At 41.0% G+C, this 17,468-nt stretch overlaps 2 protein-coding genes across 4 annotated transcripts in view; one reads left to right on the forward strand and one right to left on the reverse strand.

Moving 5' to 3' along the window:
- LOC114647552 (myotonin-protein kinase) overlaps positions 1–17,468 on the reverse strand; it is a 437,098-nt gene that overhangs the window by 308,408 nt on the left and 111,222 nt on the right. The window lies entirely within an intron of this gene.
- The window catches only part of itpkcb (inositol-trisphosphate 3-kinase Cb), a 201,355-nt gene that overhangs the window by 76,509 nt on the left and 107,378 nt on the right, over positions 1–17,468 (forward strand). For both annotated transcript variants that reach the window (XM_028796198.2, XM_028796202.2), the window contains exon 2: positions 1,143–2,075. In XM_028796198.2, the coding sequence (XP_028652031.1) occupies positions 1,401–2,075 (675 nt within the window). In that variant the 5' untranslated portion in view covers positions 1,143–1,400. The remainder of the gene's footprint in view (positions 1–1,142; positions 2,076–17,468) is intronic.

Genomic DNA, 17,468 nt, shown 5'->3' on the forward strand with positions numbered 1-17,468 from the left:
TATTGGCTGTGGAGTAAAGGAAAGATAATCTTAGTGGTAGCATCACCCCCGCCCCCATGGAACTGCTTACTTCACCAGAGCCAGGAAGGTGGTCTCTACAAGCACATGTGCGACTGCCTATTTGATGTATCCACTGTTATTGTAAAACACTTTCAGCTACTTTGGTGTATGAAGGTATGCTACTGTATAGAAATGAATGTTGTAGCGCACATTGTCATTTGTTTATACTACAGTGAAATTGTTCCTTGCATTTCTCCCCCACACTAGTGGTTGCAGAACAGTTTGCTTGGTTCTTACTTGCCAGTGATTGTGCCAGTGTATGGATGTGTACATTACTTGAGTCTATGATGGACTTGCATAGGGTTAGAATACATCCGGGCTTCCACAGAAATGTCCTCTTTTTAGGTACCTGTGGGGGCAGATTGTACAAAACTGTCAGCTGGTCCAGGTTTTTCACTCTGTGTCCCATCATTCCTAAATACGGTTTTTTTTTTTTTTTTGCTTACCATATAATTCTCAACAAACTTTAGATGAACCTGCGATGGTGATATAATAGATATATAATGGTGCCATAGATGAGTTGTGGCACATTATGGAAGTATTTAAAATTGCACCAACCAAATAACCCCACAAGACACTTAAATGGAGAGAAACTAAAGGGTGGACCCTGACCTTACCCTTGCAGTCTTTTTTTTTTTTGTGTGTGTGTGTGTCCTAGACCTGGAGCCCCGGTCCTGTTTTGGTTCCTTCCTTATTCCTGCCCAAATATCCTCAGCCCCTATGGCCTTTTATAAATATTATTAAGTATTTGGCAGGTGTCTTTATCCAAGGTGACTTAGAAGATCAGGAAACGTTGCAACTGTTAAAAAAAAAAAAAATCTGTAAACAGCAAAGGCAATTAAAGGCATTTACAATTCACTGTCTTAGTCTGTATATCGCACGGTCTGTCTGAATTGGTTTTAGTTGGTTATGTTAAACGTTATTCTTTAAATTAGCACGAAGCGTTGGCTTATTGGGATCATTCCAAACAGGTGCGGTGATTTAAAAGATTCTTCTTTAAGACGCTTTATTTAAAACATACAACTCCTAGTTGTGAAAACACTCAACACATTTTTCTCTAATGTGTTTCTTATTTTTTGCAGGATAAGACCACTGAGAAACAGAGGATGTAGGATCTCCGCCGATTTAGACATCATGTGACCACGAAGGAGGCGGAACAGTGGAAGGACAGGAGGCGGGTTTTAATTTTCTTTGGACCAATCCTGCTTCGTTGAAAGGAGAGGCGGTATTTTTATCATTGGCGTCACCACGGAGTCGTGGTTAGAGTGACATCATCTTTTGTTTTGCTGTCGTCTGAACTCCATTAACGGGAGGAGGGGGCGGTTCCTACGGTGGGCAGGATGGGCCAGTCCCCGTCCTCCTCCTCCTCCACCTCAGTGGCTGCGGCGAAGGCAAAAGGAAAAGCGAAATCAGGGGAGAAAGCGGCTCTGAACAGGCGAATGAAAATCCGCAGGATAGGCGTCGAGCACCGGGATCTGGTGAAGAGTAAAGAGGACGTGGTGGGAGAGGCTAACAATGGGCTCCTGGGGATGAGGCACGAGGATCCTTGGTCACGCAAGGTGCAGGTTGATGGGGACCAAGAATCCGCAGCGATGGAGAGTGGGATGAATGCTACAGGAGTCGGTGAGGCGAGCTTATGGCTTCCCTCTCCCGACACCCTCATCCCTGAACCCACCGATTCCGTGCAAGCAGACGCATCTAATAGCGTGCCGAAATGTTCAGGCTTTGCTGGAACTATCCCGAAGCTCATCATTACACGGGACACGGGGGGAGCGCCAGCCGGGGTAAGCAGCCCGGGGGTTGTCCCAGACGAGGAATCTCCTTGCTCGGACAGTGGCTGCGGAGGTTCACCGGTGCCATCGCTGCTTTTTAGAAAACTATCCAGTTCATCCTCCGCTGGACTATCTTCTGCCTCTTCTTTCGAGGAGTCCGAGGACGACATCGTCGGCAGTGACGCGGAGCCCAACGGCCAGCACGTGAGGTGCGTGCTGGGGAGCCCGGAGGAGCAGGCCGGGGTAAGTGGGGTCACGGGGCGGAGCTCGTCTGGTCTTTTTGAATTATTACCAAGCCTACATTTTTATTTCTAAAGGAAAAAAATCTACCGTTTTATGTTTTACATTATTATTTATTATTTACCTGACGCCTTTATCTAAGACAGCCTACAACAGCCTTCCTCTCCTTTTCTAACGCTGAAAAACTTGTCCATGCTTTTATCACATCCTGCATCAATTATTGTAATTCCCTACTGGCAGGTGCCCCTTCTAATCTTATATCACAGCTCCAGCTTATTCAAAACTCTGCTGCAAGAGTCCTTACACGAACCAGCAGCAGCGAGCACATAACACCCATCCTGCTCCATCTTCATTGGCTCCCTGTGTCTTACAGAATCGAATATAAAATCCTACAAAGCTTTAAACGACCTTGCGCCAAACTACATCAGTGACCTTCACCATCACTATGTGCCTGTCCGCCCACTAAGGTCCTCTGATTCTGGCAATCTTGTTGTGCCCCACACTAATCTACACTCCATGGGTGACAGCAGGGCCTTCAGCTGTATAGCGCCCAGACTCTGGAATGACCTACTGAAATTAATTAGATCAGCTGACTCCATGAATTCTTTTAAAAAAATAAATCAAAACTTTTCTCAGAATTACTAACTTACTCTTCTTTATTTATTTGGTTTAGTACAATGCTATATACTGTATTCCCTGCCGTTCTTTCTTAAACTCTGTGAAGTGCCTTGAGCATGGGAAAGGCGCTATATAAATGTATTAATACAACATTTGTGATTCAATTGATTAAATTGTTCTTTTTCTAGTTGAAGCACACAGACGTGACTTGATCATGGTCACACAATGTTACTCGCAGGATTTGAATCGCCAGCCTTCGGGGATAGTAAACCACTATGGCACATTGTTGCAGTGCAATGTACAGTGTTTGTATGCTTTAAACCCATTATGTCTCAAAGCATGCTTACATATACAGTATGAAATTTACCTGAATAAATATGAGAAGTTGACAGTTTGTACTTGATAATTATCTTTATTTTTCCTTTAAATGATTTAAAATTAATTTCTCATATAGTATTGTTTCACTGTCACAGTATGTATACATTGATCTTTATATAGTGCCTTTCACGTGGAGTAATGTCCCAATGCAGTATAACAATACCAGAACGATAATGGAGACTAGTTGGACATGCAGGATTGCTCACTATGCTTATTTAGAACAGTGGCTGCCAAGCTAAAGCTGTGACACTGCATAGAAAGAAACATGCTGGGCACACAGAGATTTGTGGTGGGATTTGGTGCTACAAACTGGGGTGGGCTTAGTGGAGAGGGGTTTCCATGGGCTTGGGTCCCACCTTGTCTACTCTGAGGGAAACACAGAAGAACTTGTGTGTACTGTCAAAGCTAATTATTTTGTAGTATACTGGGAGAGCAAGTAATGCTAGAATGTGCAATTTGTATGGATAGCCACAAAAAACAGAAACAACAACTATACAGTAGATAGGGTGGATAGACACAGTGTGTGTAATGGCAAAGCTTAGCTTATAATTACTTGATGTCCTTTAGAGCACAGTGTGTCATATCACATATTAAAATCACACAGAGTTTGACCCTTTATCTATTTTATCTAGATAGATCTACTTTATCTATTTTGTGAGAGACACTGGCAACTAGTTATCTTCACAATGTCAGGTATTTTCCATTGTTAAGGTAAAACTAAGAGAAAAACAAAAAAAAAAAACTTAAGTCAATTTTCCGCCAGTTTGTGGTTGGGCTACCAATAAACTTTACCTGAAGTAGAAACGTTGTCCAGCTGAATAATTGTATGATGTTAGTGAATTGCAAGCAGCTTTTCGAAACTATAAGGGATTTGTCAACTTGCTGAAGTATGTAGACTTTAGTAGATTTCTCTTTCAGAGCCATAATGGACGGTTTTATTTTGAAAAAGCATTTCTCGCTACTGTGTGAGTTGGTAGCTAACAACATGCCAACACTTGAGGAGTGAGCTGAAATGTTCTCCACCCATGATCCGCCGGCCATAAGAAGTTTCAAATAAGTTTTGTTGATTAGTACATTTCAACTGCAGGCCGTTAAATTACGCCTTGGTATAGAAGTGCCAGCAGCTCGTCGTAACTGACATCATATCATATATGCATCCTGGAACTGAGTTTCAGTGTGTGTGCTGCTGTGAAAGCCTTTCAGGGTCCGTCACAATTACATCTGTCATGACATTATTAATGATCATAGCCGATGCATCGATTACAGTTCGAAATTCTGCAGATGAACATGTGTACTTTATGCATGTGTCTTGCACTCTGGAGATCAGTGAATGGCATCTTTAAAAGTTGCCCAGCACCTCTTGTTACACCATGCACAATTAGAAGTGGATTTTATAGTTTTTCATTTGTGCAAAATCATCATCATTCACTCTCGCCGGAGCTAGAATCTATCGTGCTGTCTCTATCGTCATCATCATAACAGGACAAATTGCTTTCATCTTCATGCAGTTTATGCCCCATTAGCCCATATTTGGCTCTCCAGCAAAGATCTCCCTTTTGCAGTTCACTGGAGACGAGGAAACTCTGGGATGATGGCGTGAATGCGTTATCTCAAGACTAGCGTTAGTCTGCCGGCACGAATATTTCTTTGAAAAACAAAGAAAAAATAATTTTTCATACATCTTGTTTGAGTTTGGGGACCTGGGCTGCAGCCCAGATTAGCCCATGTAAAAATCCAGCCATGAACACAAAGCTCAGTATAAGGCTAATGGGAAATCAAAAAAGCTGGTGTCAGATCCTTTCTTATACGTGAAACTGAACTGAGTTACCCAGTGCTGCCCGGGTGGGAAAACGGAGAGATAAAAAGTAATTGCAAATTATATATTGACAAACTTTAGTACATAGAGTAACTGTTGTTTGTATTAGGAAGCTTCTTTATGTACACAATTCTTGTCTTTCCCTTGCGATGCAAAGGTCCCCCGATTGAAATTCACTCCTGTGACAATGGAGGAAATGATAAATAGTGAGGGGAAATGTTTGACGAAAGTAAAATTTCAACATAATGGGCTAGAATCGAACCCGGAGTTCTCCTTTGAAAGGATAGTGTGCTAACCATTACAATCAGTGTGGCATCGCTTCTCTGTCTGCAGTATTTATACCAGTTGCTATTTTGAAGCTTCAGCTTTCCTGGCATTGAACGAGTGCTATTTCCTAACTTTGCTGTAAATGTTGAGTGGGTAATAATTAATAATCATAATAATAATAATAATCTATTATAAAAAAAAAAATCTTGGAAGGCTTGGAAGGAGACGATACATGATTTTCTCAGAGACGCTTTAACATCCTGCGACAGACACTTTAACATACCGTGAGACAAAAGGACAGCTGCTGCACAGGCTTTTAAATGAGTGACGCGCAGAGTGACAAGCAGAAGACGCAGCTCGGCACCAGCAAGCCAGCAGCTGATCCGATCTCATCTCCTTAAGTGTGTTCAGCTCCCCCCTTCACAACACGAGCAGCAGAGGTGTGAATTGGGTGTCACGTAGTGCGCCTTGGTGGGCAAGTGAAGCAAGCAGGAGGGGACCAAGTCCCCTAGTAGTAATAATAATAATAATACTACGTTTTATTTATATAGTGCCTTTCCCATGCTCAAGTTGCTTCAAAGAGTCTCAAAGAAGAGCAGGGTACATGTAACACTGGGTACAAATATTTTGTGCATAGAACACTAAAACAGATAAATACAAGATGTACAAAGCATTAAATAGAATAAAAGACAATACACCAGAGTAAAATACTAAATTCAGTCCATAAGCTACACATACAGTAAGAAAAAGTGAAAGAAGTGCAGAAAGCGAAAGGTTCAATATGAATTTTATATAAAAGTGTTATCTAAACGCGGCAGCAACATATGTGTGCCAGTGTTCCCTCCACACAGTGTTTAGACATAATACAATCAGTGATGGCGATCCATTATGGGCTTTAAGTCAGCTGTGGCATTATGACCATTTGCTCCAGTCCAGCGGCACCCTTAAAATGTGATAGAGCAACAGTGCTGGGCAGGTTGGGGTAACAGTGAGGGATTGTGCTTGTGACCCCAAATTACAATTAATAATTCAGAAGCCAATGTGGTGGGGTGGCTTTGGTCCCATGATACAAATAGTGATGCAAATACTTAATTACAGGAAAAAAAAGTGAACTGAATGTTAAAACGTTAAAATTTAAACTGAAAATTTCCTAACCATAACACCACCAGCACCATGATCTGCCTGGTGATGTTTCTCTACTGATAAATCACACTTTATTATTTCCTTATACTGTCATATAGAGATTGAAGTGAACTGTGGAGATAGGGATTCTGCTCGGTTTAAGGTTACAGCTTTATAGTTGATCCCTTAGGTCTGAAAATGTTAGTTTTGACTTCTAATTAAATTCAATCTATAGTGTGTAATTTTTAACCAACAATAACTTAAGAAGATGTTTGGTTTGGCAAAGCTTTTTGTTTTGTTAGATTTAGTGTTAAAAATTTCTGTATAATAATTTATATAGCAGCATTTGTTTGTTTGTCACGATATGTAAATCTATCATTGAGCCATTGCTTTAATTCCTAAATGTATTCAAATGCCTTTTAATATTTGAATATTCCAAATGTTATTGGAAGATTCAAAACTGTCCACTCAGCTTTGTTCTCCTTCCTCACTACAGTACTTGGATGCATTCAGCATGGATTCCTGTATTTCATGTTACTTAGCAGCATCATATTCATATATTTGGTAGAAGAATCTCCATAAAATAAAACAGACAGGTTTCTGTTTTGCATATATTGGCTATTTTGTGGTGCTGCACTACAGTGTGCTGCCACTCTTCTTGTTGGTTAGCAGAGCTCTTACAGATTAGATACACAATGGCACTCCACAAGCAATAGGGAAAACATAAAATTATGGTAGAGAATGAGAAGTTGTTTTTGGATCTGGTTAATAAACAGAGAACAGTTGTTGGTATTGGGAAAGAAAATGTGTGCCAGGTTAATAAATACCTTATTGTTAAAGCACCACACTAATAATCACCTTGTTGATGTTCCATCTCTTTTATGGATATGTACACATGGAAGCCAGAATTGGAAGTTTATATTCAAAGAAATACGTTGTTAGTCTCAATTATTGGTTCAGGTCACCACACAAGCACATAATTGAAGCTTACCCTAATAATCAATGAATTAATTTATGTTGTCCCTGTCGTATAGTAGGTTCACGGCTTCAAAAAAAATGGCCAGGTTTTAAATCCATAGAGCCGTGTCGCTCTTCGTGGGCACGATTGCACAACCGTGGGGAGTTAATTGAGGTAGTTGGAGCGAGTCGTACCTGCATGTGTGGGTGCAGTTGTTTGCAATTCCTTCATTGGCTTCTTGTGCTGTGTGTTTAAGGCGTTGAGCCCACGGAGACAGGGGTGTGTGTATATATATATATATATATATATATATATATATATATATATATATATATATATATATATATATATATATATATATATATATATGGGTTGGCGCCAGGAAAAGGGGAATGGATCGTGATCAATGAAAAGGAAAAAGACAGAGAAAAAAGGAGGTTAAAGGACAGGAAAAGCAGTCTTGGAACATAGGATCTGGCCACCTGGAAGGAGGAGACAGCATGAGCTGGAGCCCCGCGAAGGAGTGTTTGGCTGTAGCGCTCTAGGGTCTAGTCTGCCCCATTGAATGTTTGGATGTAGTGGGGTGAGCAAGGCAGGTGTCCTCCCGAGGGATCTGAGGAGCGACTTTGTGAGCGCAAAGGAAGAAGGGAGGAGAGCCGACCTCGGACCGTCTGGTCGTGATGCCTAGGGGCAGCCAAGATGGAGGTCGGCCGAAAGGAGCTCGTTGCGGATACGGGAGTAATGGGTGAGCCAGGGAGAATGAGAGACGAATGTATGCTGAGATTGTGATGCTAGAGACTGCATTTTAACTTCTGATTTTAACCTCAGATTTTAACAGATTTATTTATTAGGTTTTTATCCCAACTTTTCACTGTTTTTATGGATTTATTTATTTATTGGAATGGTGTAGCACTGCACTTTCTGTTTGGACACAACTGTTTGTTTTAATAAAAGCACCTTGGCACTTTTTGAATTATCCCCTGGCTTCATTTGAGAATTATGTTCATTTGTCCGCTCATCTCAGTGACATTACTGACGGTGTCGGTTCAAGAGCTCCCAGAAGTCAGATGGGAGCATGGAGCGAACCCGCATCATGTCAGTCCCTTTCAAATTCTGAATAGGTAATCTAGACATTCGCTACAGACACCACCATTTTTTAAATGTAGTGTTTTTGTCCTTTCTCCCAGACAGTTGAAAGGTGCTCATCTCTTGCTCGCTGCCCCCCTGCAGAATGTTATATGGGAACTCTTATTGCATGTTGATTATTTTGATCAACTGCTATCCACAGAATTTGCTCTTGGAAACGAAGAATTCTTTTTTACTCACCTCCAGGCAGTTGTCATATTTTAAATGGTCCTTGCTATACGCTCTCGACCATTCATGCCCATTTTTACTGCAAATAGCTAATGGAATTTCTGTCTGTGATTGGTTAGGCCCAAAAGTCATAAGTTAAGAAGTCTGACTTCCTCATTTATTGCTAGTCAGTGTCATTAATGAATTGATTGCTAAAATCCTTTCATGAATGGACCCAGCAGGTTTCTTTTCTTTTTGTTCCTTGCAGTGTGGATGCTGAGATTTAACTGAGTGAGAGTAATGTGTAATTGCGCAGGATGCTGGTACACTTTGTGATTGTGCTTTTGGGTAAAGGGGCTGAATATTTGTGTCAATGGGAAATTTCATATTCCTAAAATCCTGTTTCTGTTTTGTCATTCTGGGGTACTGAATATTCCTTGATGAGGGAAAAATGAATTTAAACAATTTTAGCACAGTGCGGCAACGCAGCAGGATTTGTAAAGAGTGAACAGGGTCTGAATACTTTGTGAAGGCATGGCATGCGCAGAATGTCTTGGTGTTACTGTGTATGTTGTAAAGGACAGCCGGGTTCCATGCCCGGCAGGGACGCCTCTGCTGCATCTGTTCCAGGGGAGCCACCACGGGCAGCTCAATACCTCCCCCGGGACGCTTGGTGGCAGCCTCCCTGGCGGATGATGATTCCCCAGCCTGGCGCATGGCTCCATGGGACATGGAGTCCTCCACAGCCTGGTTGGGGGCTTGGATGGCCGCCAGGGGGAGCTGCATGGAGTCAGCAGCCTGGCTGGTCATATCTTCAGCCCCACCCGGAAGGGCAATTAGGACCAGGTGGCCAAGCACCTGGAACGCTTCTGGGTGGGGTATAAAAAGGGCCAGCCACCATCACTCGAGAGAGCCAGAGTCGGGAGGAGGAGGACTAAGCCTGAGGAGGAGTGGTGGTGCTGAGGTGGAGAGAAGAAGTGTGGTTTGTTGTGCTATATTGAAGTGCTTTTGGGACTGTGTTGGGCCTGAAGAATAAAAGAAGAATAAAAACTGTTTTAATTAAGTACGTGCCTCTGCCTGACTCTGTGCCGGGTCGGGCGCTATATAGCGCTCATATTACAATGTGTACATGTAATTGAGCAATTTCAACAGAATGCTCAGTGCCATGTCGCTATTTTCTGTGGTCTTGTAGTTGATTGCACATACTTTCTTACAGTAAAAACTGGTTAAAAAAAAAAAAAAAAAAACATTTAGTAAGACTGAAAAAGATAAAACAGATTTTTGGAAGAAAACTAAATGAGTTTTATAGAGCCATTACCTCAAAAAACACCAGACTCGAGCAGCAACTACATGACCTAGTTGCCTGGACCACAGCTAACTGGTGGGCTGGGGGCTACATGTAGTTTTAAAATGAATTCTCAATCGTGGTTCTATTGATCTGGAATTCCGGGCAGGTGGTGGATGTGAAACAACGTGGAGTTCTCTCTGCTGTCCAGTTTGCCTTCACAATATGTATTTATAATTGGTTAATAGATAGATAGATAATTTATTAATCCCAAGGGGAAATTCACATGCTCCAGCAGCAGCATACTGATAAAGAAACAATATTAAATTAAAGAGTGATAAAAAAATGCAGGTAAAACAGACAATAACTTTGTATAATGTTAACATTTACCCCCCTGGGTGGAATTGAAGAGTCACATAGTGTGGGGGAGAAACGATCTCCTCAGTCTGTCAGTGGAGCAGGACGGTGACGGCAGTCTGTCGCTGAAGCTGCTCCTCTGTCTGTTAATAATGTTAATGTTACTGCTTCACAGATCCTGGGCATGAATTCCAGGCCCATTTGTAGTCCATGTGGATTTTTCATGTTCTCCCAGTGTCTACATAAGCTGTCCTGTGATTCCCAAAGGTGTGCATGTTAGGAAAATTAGCACCTCTGGACTGGCTGAGTCTGAGTGTCGGTGTGGTTTGTGTCCAGTGCTGGACCCCTCACAGCCCAGGGTTGAAGCAGGATTAAAAATGTTATGTTAAAACATTGTTATTCAGGTCTTGTTCTATTTCTCCAATAGACTGCTTAACCTCACTATAGATGAGCTTAATGTCCCAGGCTACTTTTGGTTATACAGTAGAACCTCTGGTCACGGACGTTTCTGAACATGTACAAATCGGGTTATGATGAAAAAATGTGCCAAAATTTCGCATCTGCTCACGACAACACGCTCTGGTGGCGAACAAAAACACTGGTGCCCAGTTTCCCTTCCAGTTTGTACGCGCCAATGATTTCCCATTCTCCGTTTCCCATTTTCTCCGCGAGAACTCGACTCGTGTAAGGTTTGTTTTCTTGGTTGCTTAGGGTTAGTTTTTGTATAAATTTAAGGATTTTTCAAACTTTAATTTTTTTCCCTGTGCTTCAAACTCATTAAAAAAGTGTTTACAGCAAGCAGTTCGTAAGGGTCTTGTACGAACTTGGTCTAGCTCAGGGATGGCAAACTCCAGGCCTAGAGTGCCGCAGTGGCTGCAAGTTTTCATTCTTACTATCTTCTTAATTAGTGACCAGTTTTTGCTGCTGATTACTTCTTTTAATTAACTTGACTCAGGCCCCATAGTTGTTTCTTTCTCTTTAATTAGCAGCCAAACAATAATGAGACACAAAACAAGCCACCACATGACCAGCTCACCTGTGCCCATCACACAATATCTGAAATTAAAGAGGGGTGATGGTCTTGGTAAGGCTGATCTCTCACCCAGACATTTTGATGGTGCTCTTAGAAAGAACAGTAAAACAACAGTTTTCGAAATGTGTGCTGCGGCAGAATGAAAGCAGCAACAAGCCATGGAATTAAATAATGGCTTTAATTAACAGCAAGAATTGACTTCTCATTAAGAAAGTGATTGCAGTGAAATTGTTTGGAGTTTGAAGCCCCAGTTTAGCTGGTCATCTGTTAGCTCGTTTCACATCTCATTTCTGCTTGGCTGTCATTTAATGAAGAAATGAATCAATTCAGAGGGCTGAATCCTTAAATACAGGACTATTAAAGTGATGGGGAAAAAGTTAATTAGCAGTGAAAACTGGTCACTGATTAGGAAAAGGGTTAGAATGAAAACCTGTAGCCACTGCGGCACTCCAGGCCTGGAGTTTGCCACCCCTGGTCTAGCACAAACTCTTACAATGTTAGTTTTCTCTGTTGTTCAAGGTTTTCTCAGTGTTATTCAATGTTTTTACATTTAGTTTACTATTACACTGTGCATTCTATGGTACAATGAACTATTTTTGTGCTTAAAAATCTTAAAAAAGAAAATATTTACATATAGTTCATACGGTCTGGAATGGATTAATCATATTTTCATACAATCTTATGGGGAAGTTATGTTCAGGTCACGACCAAATCGGGTGCTGTCCAGAGTTTTGGAATGAATTATGGTCGTGACCAGAGGTACCACTGTATTAATGAAACTTTTCTATTTGGTAAATGTCTTCTGTCATTCAAGACCAGGACCACCAGATGTCATAAAAGGACTTAACCACAAGCTGTGAGATGCATAAACTTAACATCTTTACAACTCTTCAACATTAATTTAAAAATATGTCTTTCTGGGAGGATATTTCTGAATAGATAGGTATATATAACTTTATTTATCCCCTTTGGGGAATTTGGCTTGTTACAGAAGATCTCTAAATAAAGATATACATAGATTGATTAAAAATATATACACCCATAATATGGTCTGAACACACCCCAGAATGACTAAAAAGAACTTGGCAGTCCCAGTCCCGTTGAAGCATTATGTAAGCGTATTGCTATTGGTATGAAGGAGCACCAGTAGCATTTCTTGACAGGAATGATGATTAGTGTTGACCTTATGCTGTTAATTTTAATGTTTTACACCTGAAGTAATAGAAATCAAGTAAAATATTAAAGCAAAATGTCTATGTTTTTTCGTAGCTGAGATGAAGCACTTGTGCTTGTCCTGCTGTCACCGCCTCGTGAGCAGATGACTTTGTCTTAAGATTCTACAGTTCAGTGTTGTGGGAGGGGTGACATGGGCTGGAATCAACCTGAGTAAGCAGCCGGGAAGTGGCATCCTTTGACGTGTTGTCCCTTTTCCCCAGCTGCACTTCCCACATTCTTGTGAGATGCGTCATTCATTGTGAGGCATTCTGACTTGAATTACGCAGGCAGGATTGAGCAATGCTGCCATTGTCCCTTGTCTGCCACACTTGCTGCTGTTTTTTGGTGAACAGAAGCAGCTTAGTAATTCCATTGACTCACTTCCCATATGGGAATGCAGAGCTTTTCTCCGTAAGGAGCTTTGCACATGCTGTCGTGATCACTGGCCATTGAACGTCAGCCGCTCACAAATAATTTCCTGTAGAGCAGAATTGCAGTTGTAAACATTTGATGTATCACCGTTAATTTTTTTTTTTTTGATCAGCTAGAGAGGGAAAAGAAGCAAAAATAAATTAATGAATGACTTGCAGTCTGAAGGCAGATTGAACCAGTCGTTTTGCAGGATGTCCTGCAAGGTTCTGACTAAAGTCCTGCTCAGCAACTCAGTGGTACCTGTCTTCTTTGTGGCCATAATTCAATTCAATTTAAATTTATTTTTGTATAGTGCTCTTCGTCAAATGCAGGCTCAGAGTGCATGTTCACAAATAAAATGTAATTACTTTACAAATTAGTCAGTCAGTCAGTCATCATCCAACCCGCTATATCCTAACACAGGGTCACAGGGTTCTGCTGGAGCCAAACCCAGCCAACACAGGGTGCAAGGCAGGAACAAATGCCGGGCAGGGTGCCAACCCACCGCAGGACGGATTATATATATATTTTTCCTTCCTATGATAGCTCGACGGGCAGGGCTGAGATAGATTTTGGTAGCCCGACTGTAAGACACAATAGCCCCGGGATGTCGGGCTAGCGATTTTGCGAGCCCTGGGTGGGCGTGGCTCTGTGAGTTGTCGGCGTATCCCATCGTCTTAGCGTTGGTGGGTGGGTCTCTGTGAGTTGGCGGGCATGGCTGTGTCGTGCGTATCCCATGGTTGTCTTGCCTGTGCGTATCCCATGGTTGTCTTGCCTGTTCTGTCAGCTTAGTGAATTATATATATAGATTACTATCGCCCTTTTCATTCTCATTGAAGTCCTTGAGACTTATTTGCAAACAGTTGGTTTCATGTCTCAGCAGCAGGTAACTATGCAGATGTATGTATAGATCCATTTACACAAGTCCACTGGGGCTGAACACAGGGTCAGACCCTGGGTCCATCATTGTCTGGCTAGAGTGTGCATTTTCTCCCTGTGTCTGTGTGACATTTTTTCAGGTGTTACATTTTGTTTCCCATTTCTTAAAGATGGGCAGGTTATGTTAATTGACACTTTCAGGTTGTCTTGAAGGGAAGTGGTCGTGGTGTCTTAACCACAGCTGGTTAGTAGCTTGACACTAGATGCTTGCTTCCCAGTAATAGAAGAGATGCAATCACCAACATGCAATTTTCTATGACCTTAACTGATTTCTGTTATCTTAACCTCTTTGTTCAACAGTTCAACTTAGTGTTTTTGATTGGCCTATTTTCAGATGTCACTTATCCAAATGAAATTATCATTGTTTTCCTATGGAACAATCCATTTGGGAATAGAGACGACTTTAGGACTGTTAGAACTTGAACTCTGTGTGTGTTTATATTTTTCTTGCTTCATATTTAGGATTCATATAGGAGGCTGCAAATGTGCAGCCAAAATTACCAGGCTGATTTCAATAAAACTTTCACCCAAATAGAACTAATGCTCTTACTGCCAGAAAAAATCTTACCTTCCGTCTACCTAATTTGGGATCAACCCAAGAAATTCTTAAAATTCCACATCTTGCCTTAAGAAAACCATTAAGGGAGACTTCACATTTTTCAGAAAAGTAAACCGAGTTAAATGCAGCCACATAGCTTTCAGAAGGGACAGGCACATTCATTCTTCAACTGCTGTCAGTATGTGTTTTAACCTGTCATTGCCCACAGTTGACTCCAGGTGATCATCTTTGTTAGAATGTCATTTCTGCATAAGAAAAGCTCTTACAATGCTTTCAAAATGTGGCACTTTTTTTTTTAATTACTGCATGTATCTCAATAAAATCTCAACATAATGGGTATTATACAGTGGTGTGAAAAACTATTTGCCCCCTTCCCGATTTCTTATTCTTTTGCATGTTTGTCACACAAAATGTTTCTGATCATCAAACACATTTAACCATTAGTCAAATATAACACAAGTAAACACAAAATGCAGTTTTTAAATGATGGTTTTTATTATTTAGGGAGAAAAAAAATCCAAACCTACATGGCCCTGTGTGAAAAAGTAATTGCCCCCTTGTTAAAAAATAACCTAACTGTGGTGTATCACACCTGAGTTCAATTTCCGTAGCCACCCCCAGGCCTGATTACTGCCACACCTGTTTCAATCAAGAAATCACTTAAATAGGAGCTGCCTGACACAGAGAAGTAGACCAAAAGCACCTCAAAAGCTAGACATCATGCCAAGATCCAAAGAAATTCAGGAACAAATGAGAACAGAAGTAATTGAGATCTATCAGTCTGGTAAAGGTTATAAAGCCATTTCTAAAGCTTTGGGACTCCAGCGAACCACAGTGAGAGCCATTATCCACAAATGGCAAAAACATGGAACAGTGGTGAACCTTCCAAGGAGTGGCCGGCCGACCAAAATTACCCCAAGAGCGCAGAGACGACTCATCCGAGAGGTCACAAAAGACCCCAGGACAACGTCTAAAGAACTGCAGGCCTCACTTGCCTCAATTAAGGTCAGTGTTCACGACTCCACCATAAGAAAGAGACTGGGCAAAAACGGCCTGCATGGCAGATGTCCAAGACGCAAACCACTGTTAAGCAAAAAGAACATTACATTTACAAACTGCATTTTGTGTTTACTTGTGTTATATTTGACTAATGGTTAAATGTGTTTGATGATCAGAAACATTTTGTGTGACAAACATGCAAAAGAATAAGAAATCAGGAAGGGGGCAAATAGTTTTTCACACCACTGTATATAGATAAATTTGCTCAGGTAGTTTTAGTCACACAGGACTCTTGGGTCTGAAGCCAGAAAATTCCAAAGTATGTGGAGTGCTAATGAAGAAAGGGTTCAAGATTTGTGATTCTCCATTTGAAAAGCATTGTGAAAGATTTCTGATGCAGTAAATGGAAAACCTGTGATAATATGAAAGGGAATTGACAGAACAAATTTGTAGACACAGTATATTCCATGTTCTGAGCATGTTTTCAGTCTCAGTCAAGTGCTCTGGGTTCAGTTTCACAAAAGCTGAAATTTCTTCCCTTTGGACAGAAACAAAAAATAAAATTTAAAGGAAAATACGGAGCTGTGAAAGATAAATGTTTCATAAATTCAATATGCAAACTGAATACTTTTTAGAAAACAATGACATATTGAATGGATGACCCATGTTTGGCTGCAGGTAAGGTCCATTTGTGACATCAGTCAGTCATTTTCTAACCCGCTTATTCCTAAACAGAGTTGCGGAGGTGCTGGAGCCGATCCCAGCTAGCGTAAGGCGCTAGGCAGGATCAGTCCCTTGGACATGGTGCCAGTCCAGTGCAGGCTGAACTCACAACACACACACACATCAATCAACCATATACTGGAGACAATTTAGTATCGTTAGTGCACCTAGCCTGCTTGTCTTTGGACTGTGGGAGGAAACTGGAAGAAATCCATACAGACACGGGGAGAACATGCAAACTCCATTCGGGACCTGGGACACTAACTTAGGTCTCTTTACAGTAAGGCAGCAGGGCTACCATGCCGCCCTCGATTTGTGACATGTACACCATTAATAATGTATATTATGTAACTGCATATTTGATCAGCTGCGGTGGGTTGGCACCCTGCCCGGGATTGGTTCCTGCCTTGTGCCCTGTGTTGGCTGGGATTGGCTCCAGCAGACCCCTGTGACCCTGTGTTCGGATTCAGCGGGTTGGACAATGGATGGATGGATGGATATTTGATCAGTATTATGTGCAAGTGTCATAGGTTTGATTGTGGAAATTTCATAATATATAGCCCCAAATCGAAAATATAGGAAATATTAAAATAAGAATACCACTATTAAGATATAGGATTGTCGGAAATGTTAACATCAATAATGAAATAAATCTCAAAGCTTTGCAAGAAACTAGTGTGTGTGCTTGTGTGTGTATGTGTATGCATGTATAATATATTGACCACTAAACCCCAGACACAACTGCACAATCAACAGTTTCAGGTGTAATAAAAATATTTTTTTATACATAATACAAGTTTCTTTCTTTCTTTCTTTCTTTCTTTCTTTCTTTCTTTCTTTCTTTCTTTCTTTCTTTCTTTCTTTCTTTTGTTGAAATGAAGATCAAATATCTATATCTGCAGGTATCTTGAAGAACACACACCTTTTCAAGGAGTGTACTTACACTTTAATAGCAATATATGTGCATTGCATGATAGTCCAACATTGTATTATGTTTATATGTGTTTAAATTTGTTTTACTATTTTGATAATCATTATATAGCACACTGATCTGAGCCGAGATGAATTCTTCCAAGTTTCTCATTTTTTTTTTTCTCATGTTCTACCTCTGTAGGTTGACACAAAGAATGAGACTAAATGGCTGATGATCTAATGAACTTCCTTCCTTTTCTCTTTAAACTCAATCTGTTGTCCGTCTCATCTTCCATACTGTATATCCTGTACACAGATGACTGTCTGCCTTGTCACTGGGACAGTCATATCCTAAAATCTTAAGATGACTTGAATATTGCTAATCTCTCACTGGACTGCATTGAGCACTGTGGCTCACGCTTTTCCGTTGTGTGAGCAATTTTTTCTTGGACTTGACTCCTATCTCTGCTCTCTTAAAATGACGATCAAATGCGTGATCAGGGCTATGCAT

The sequence above is a fragment of the Erpetoichthys calabaricus genome, chromosome 1 (genome assembly GCF_900747795.2).
Source record: "Erpetoichthys calabaricus chromosome 1, fErpCal1.3, whole genome shotgun sequence".
NCBI classification, from domain to species: Eukaryota; Metazoa; Chordata; class Cladistia; order Polypteriformes; family Polypteridae; genus Erpetoichthys; species Erpetoichthys calabaricus.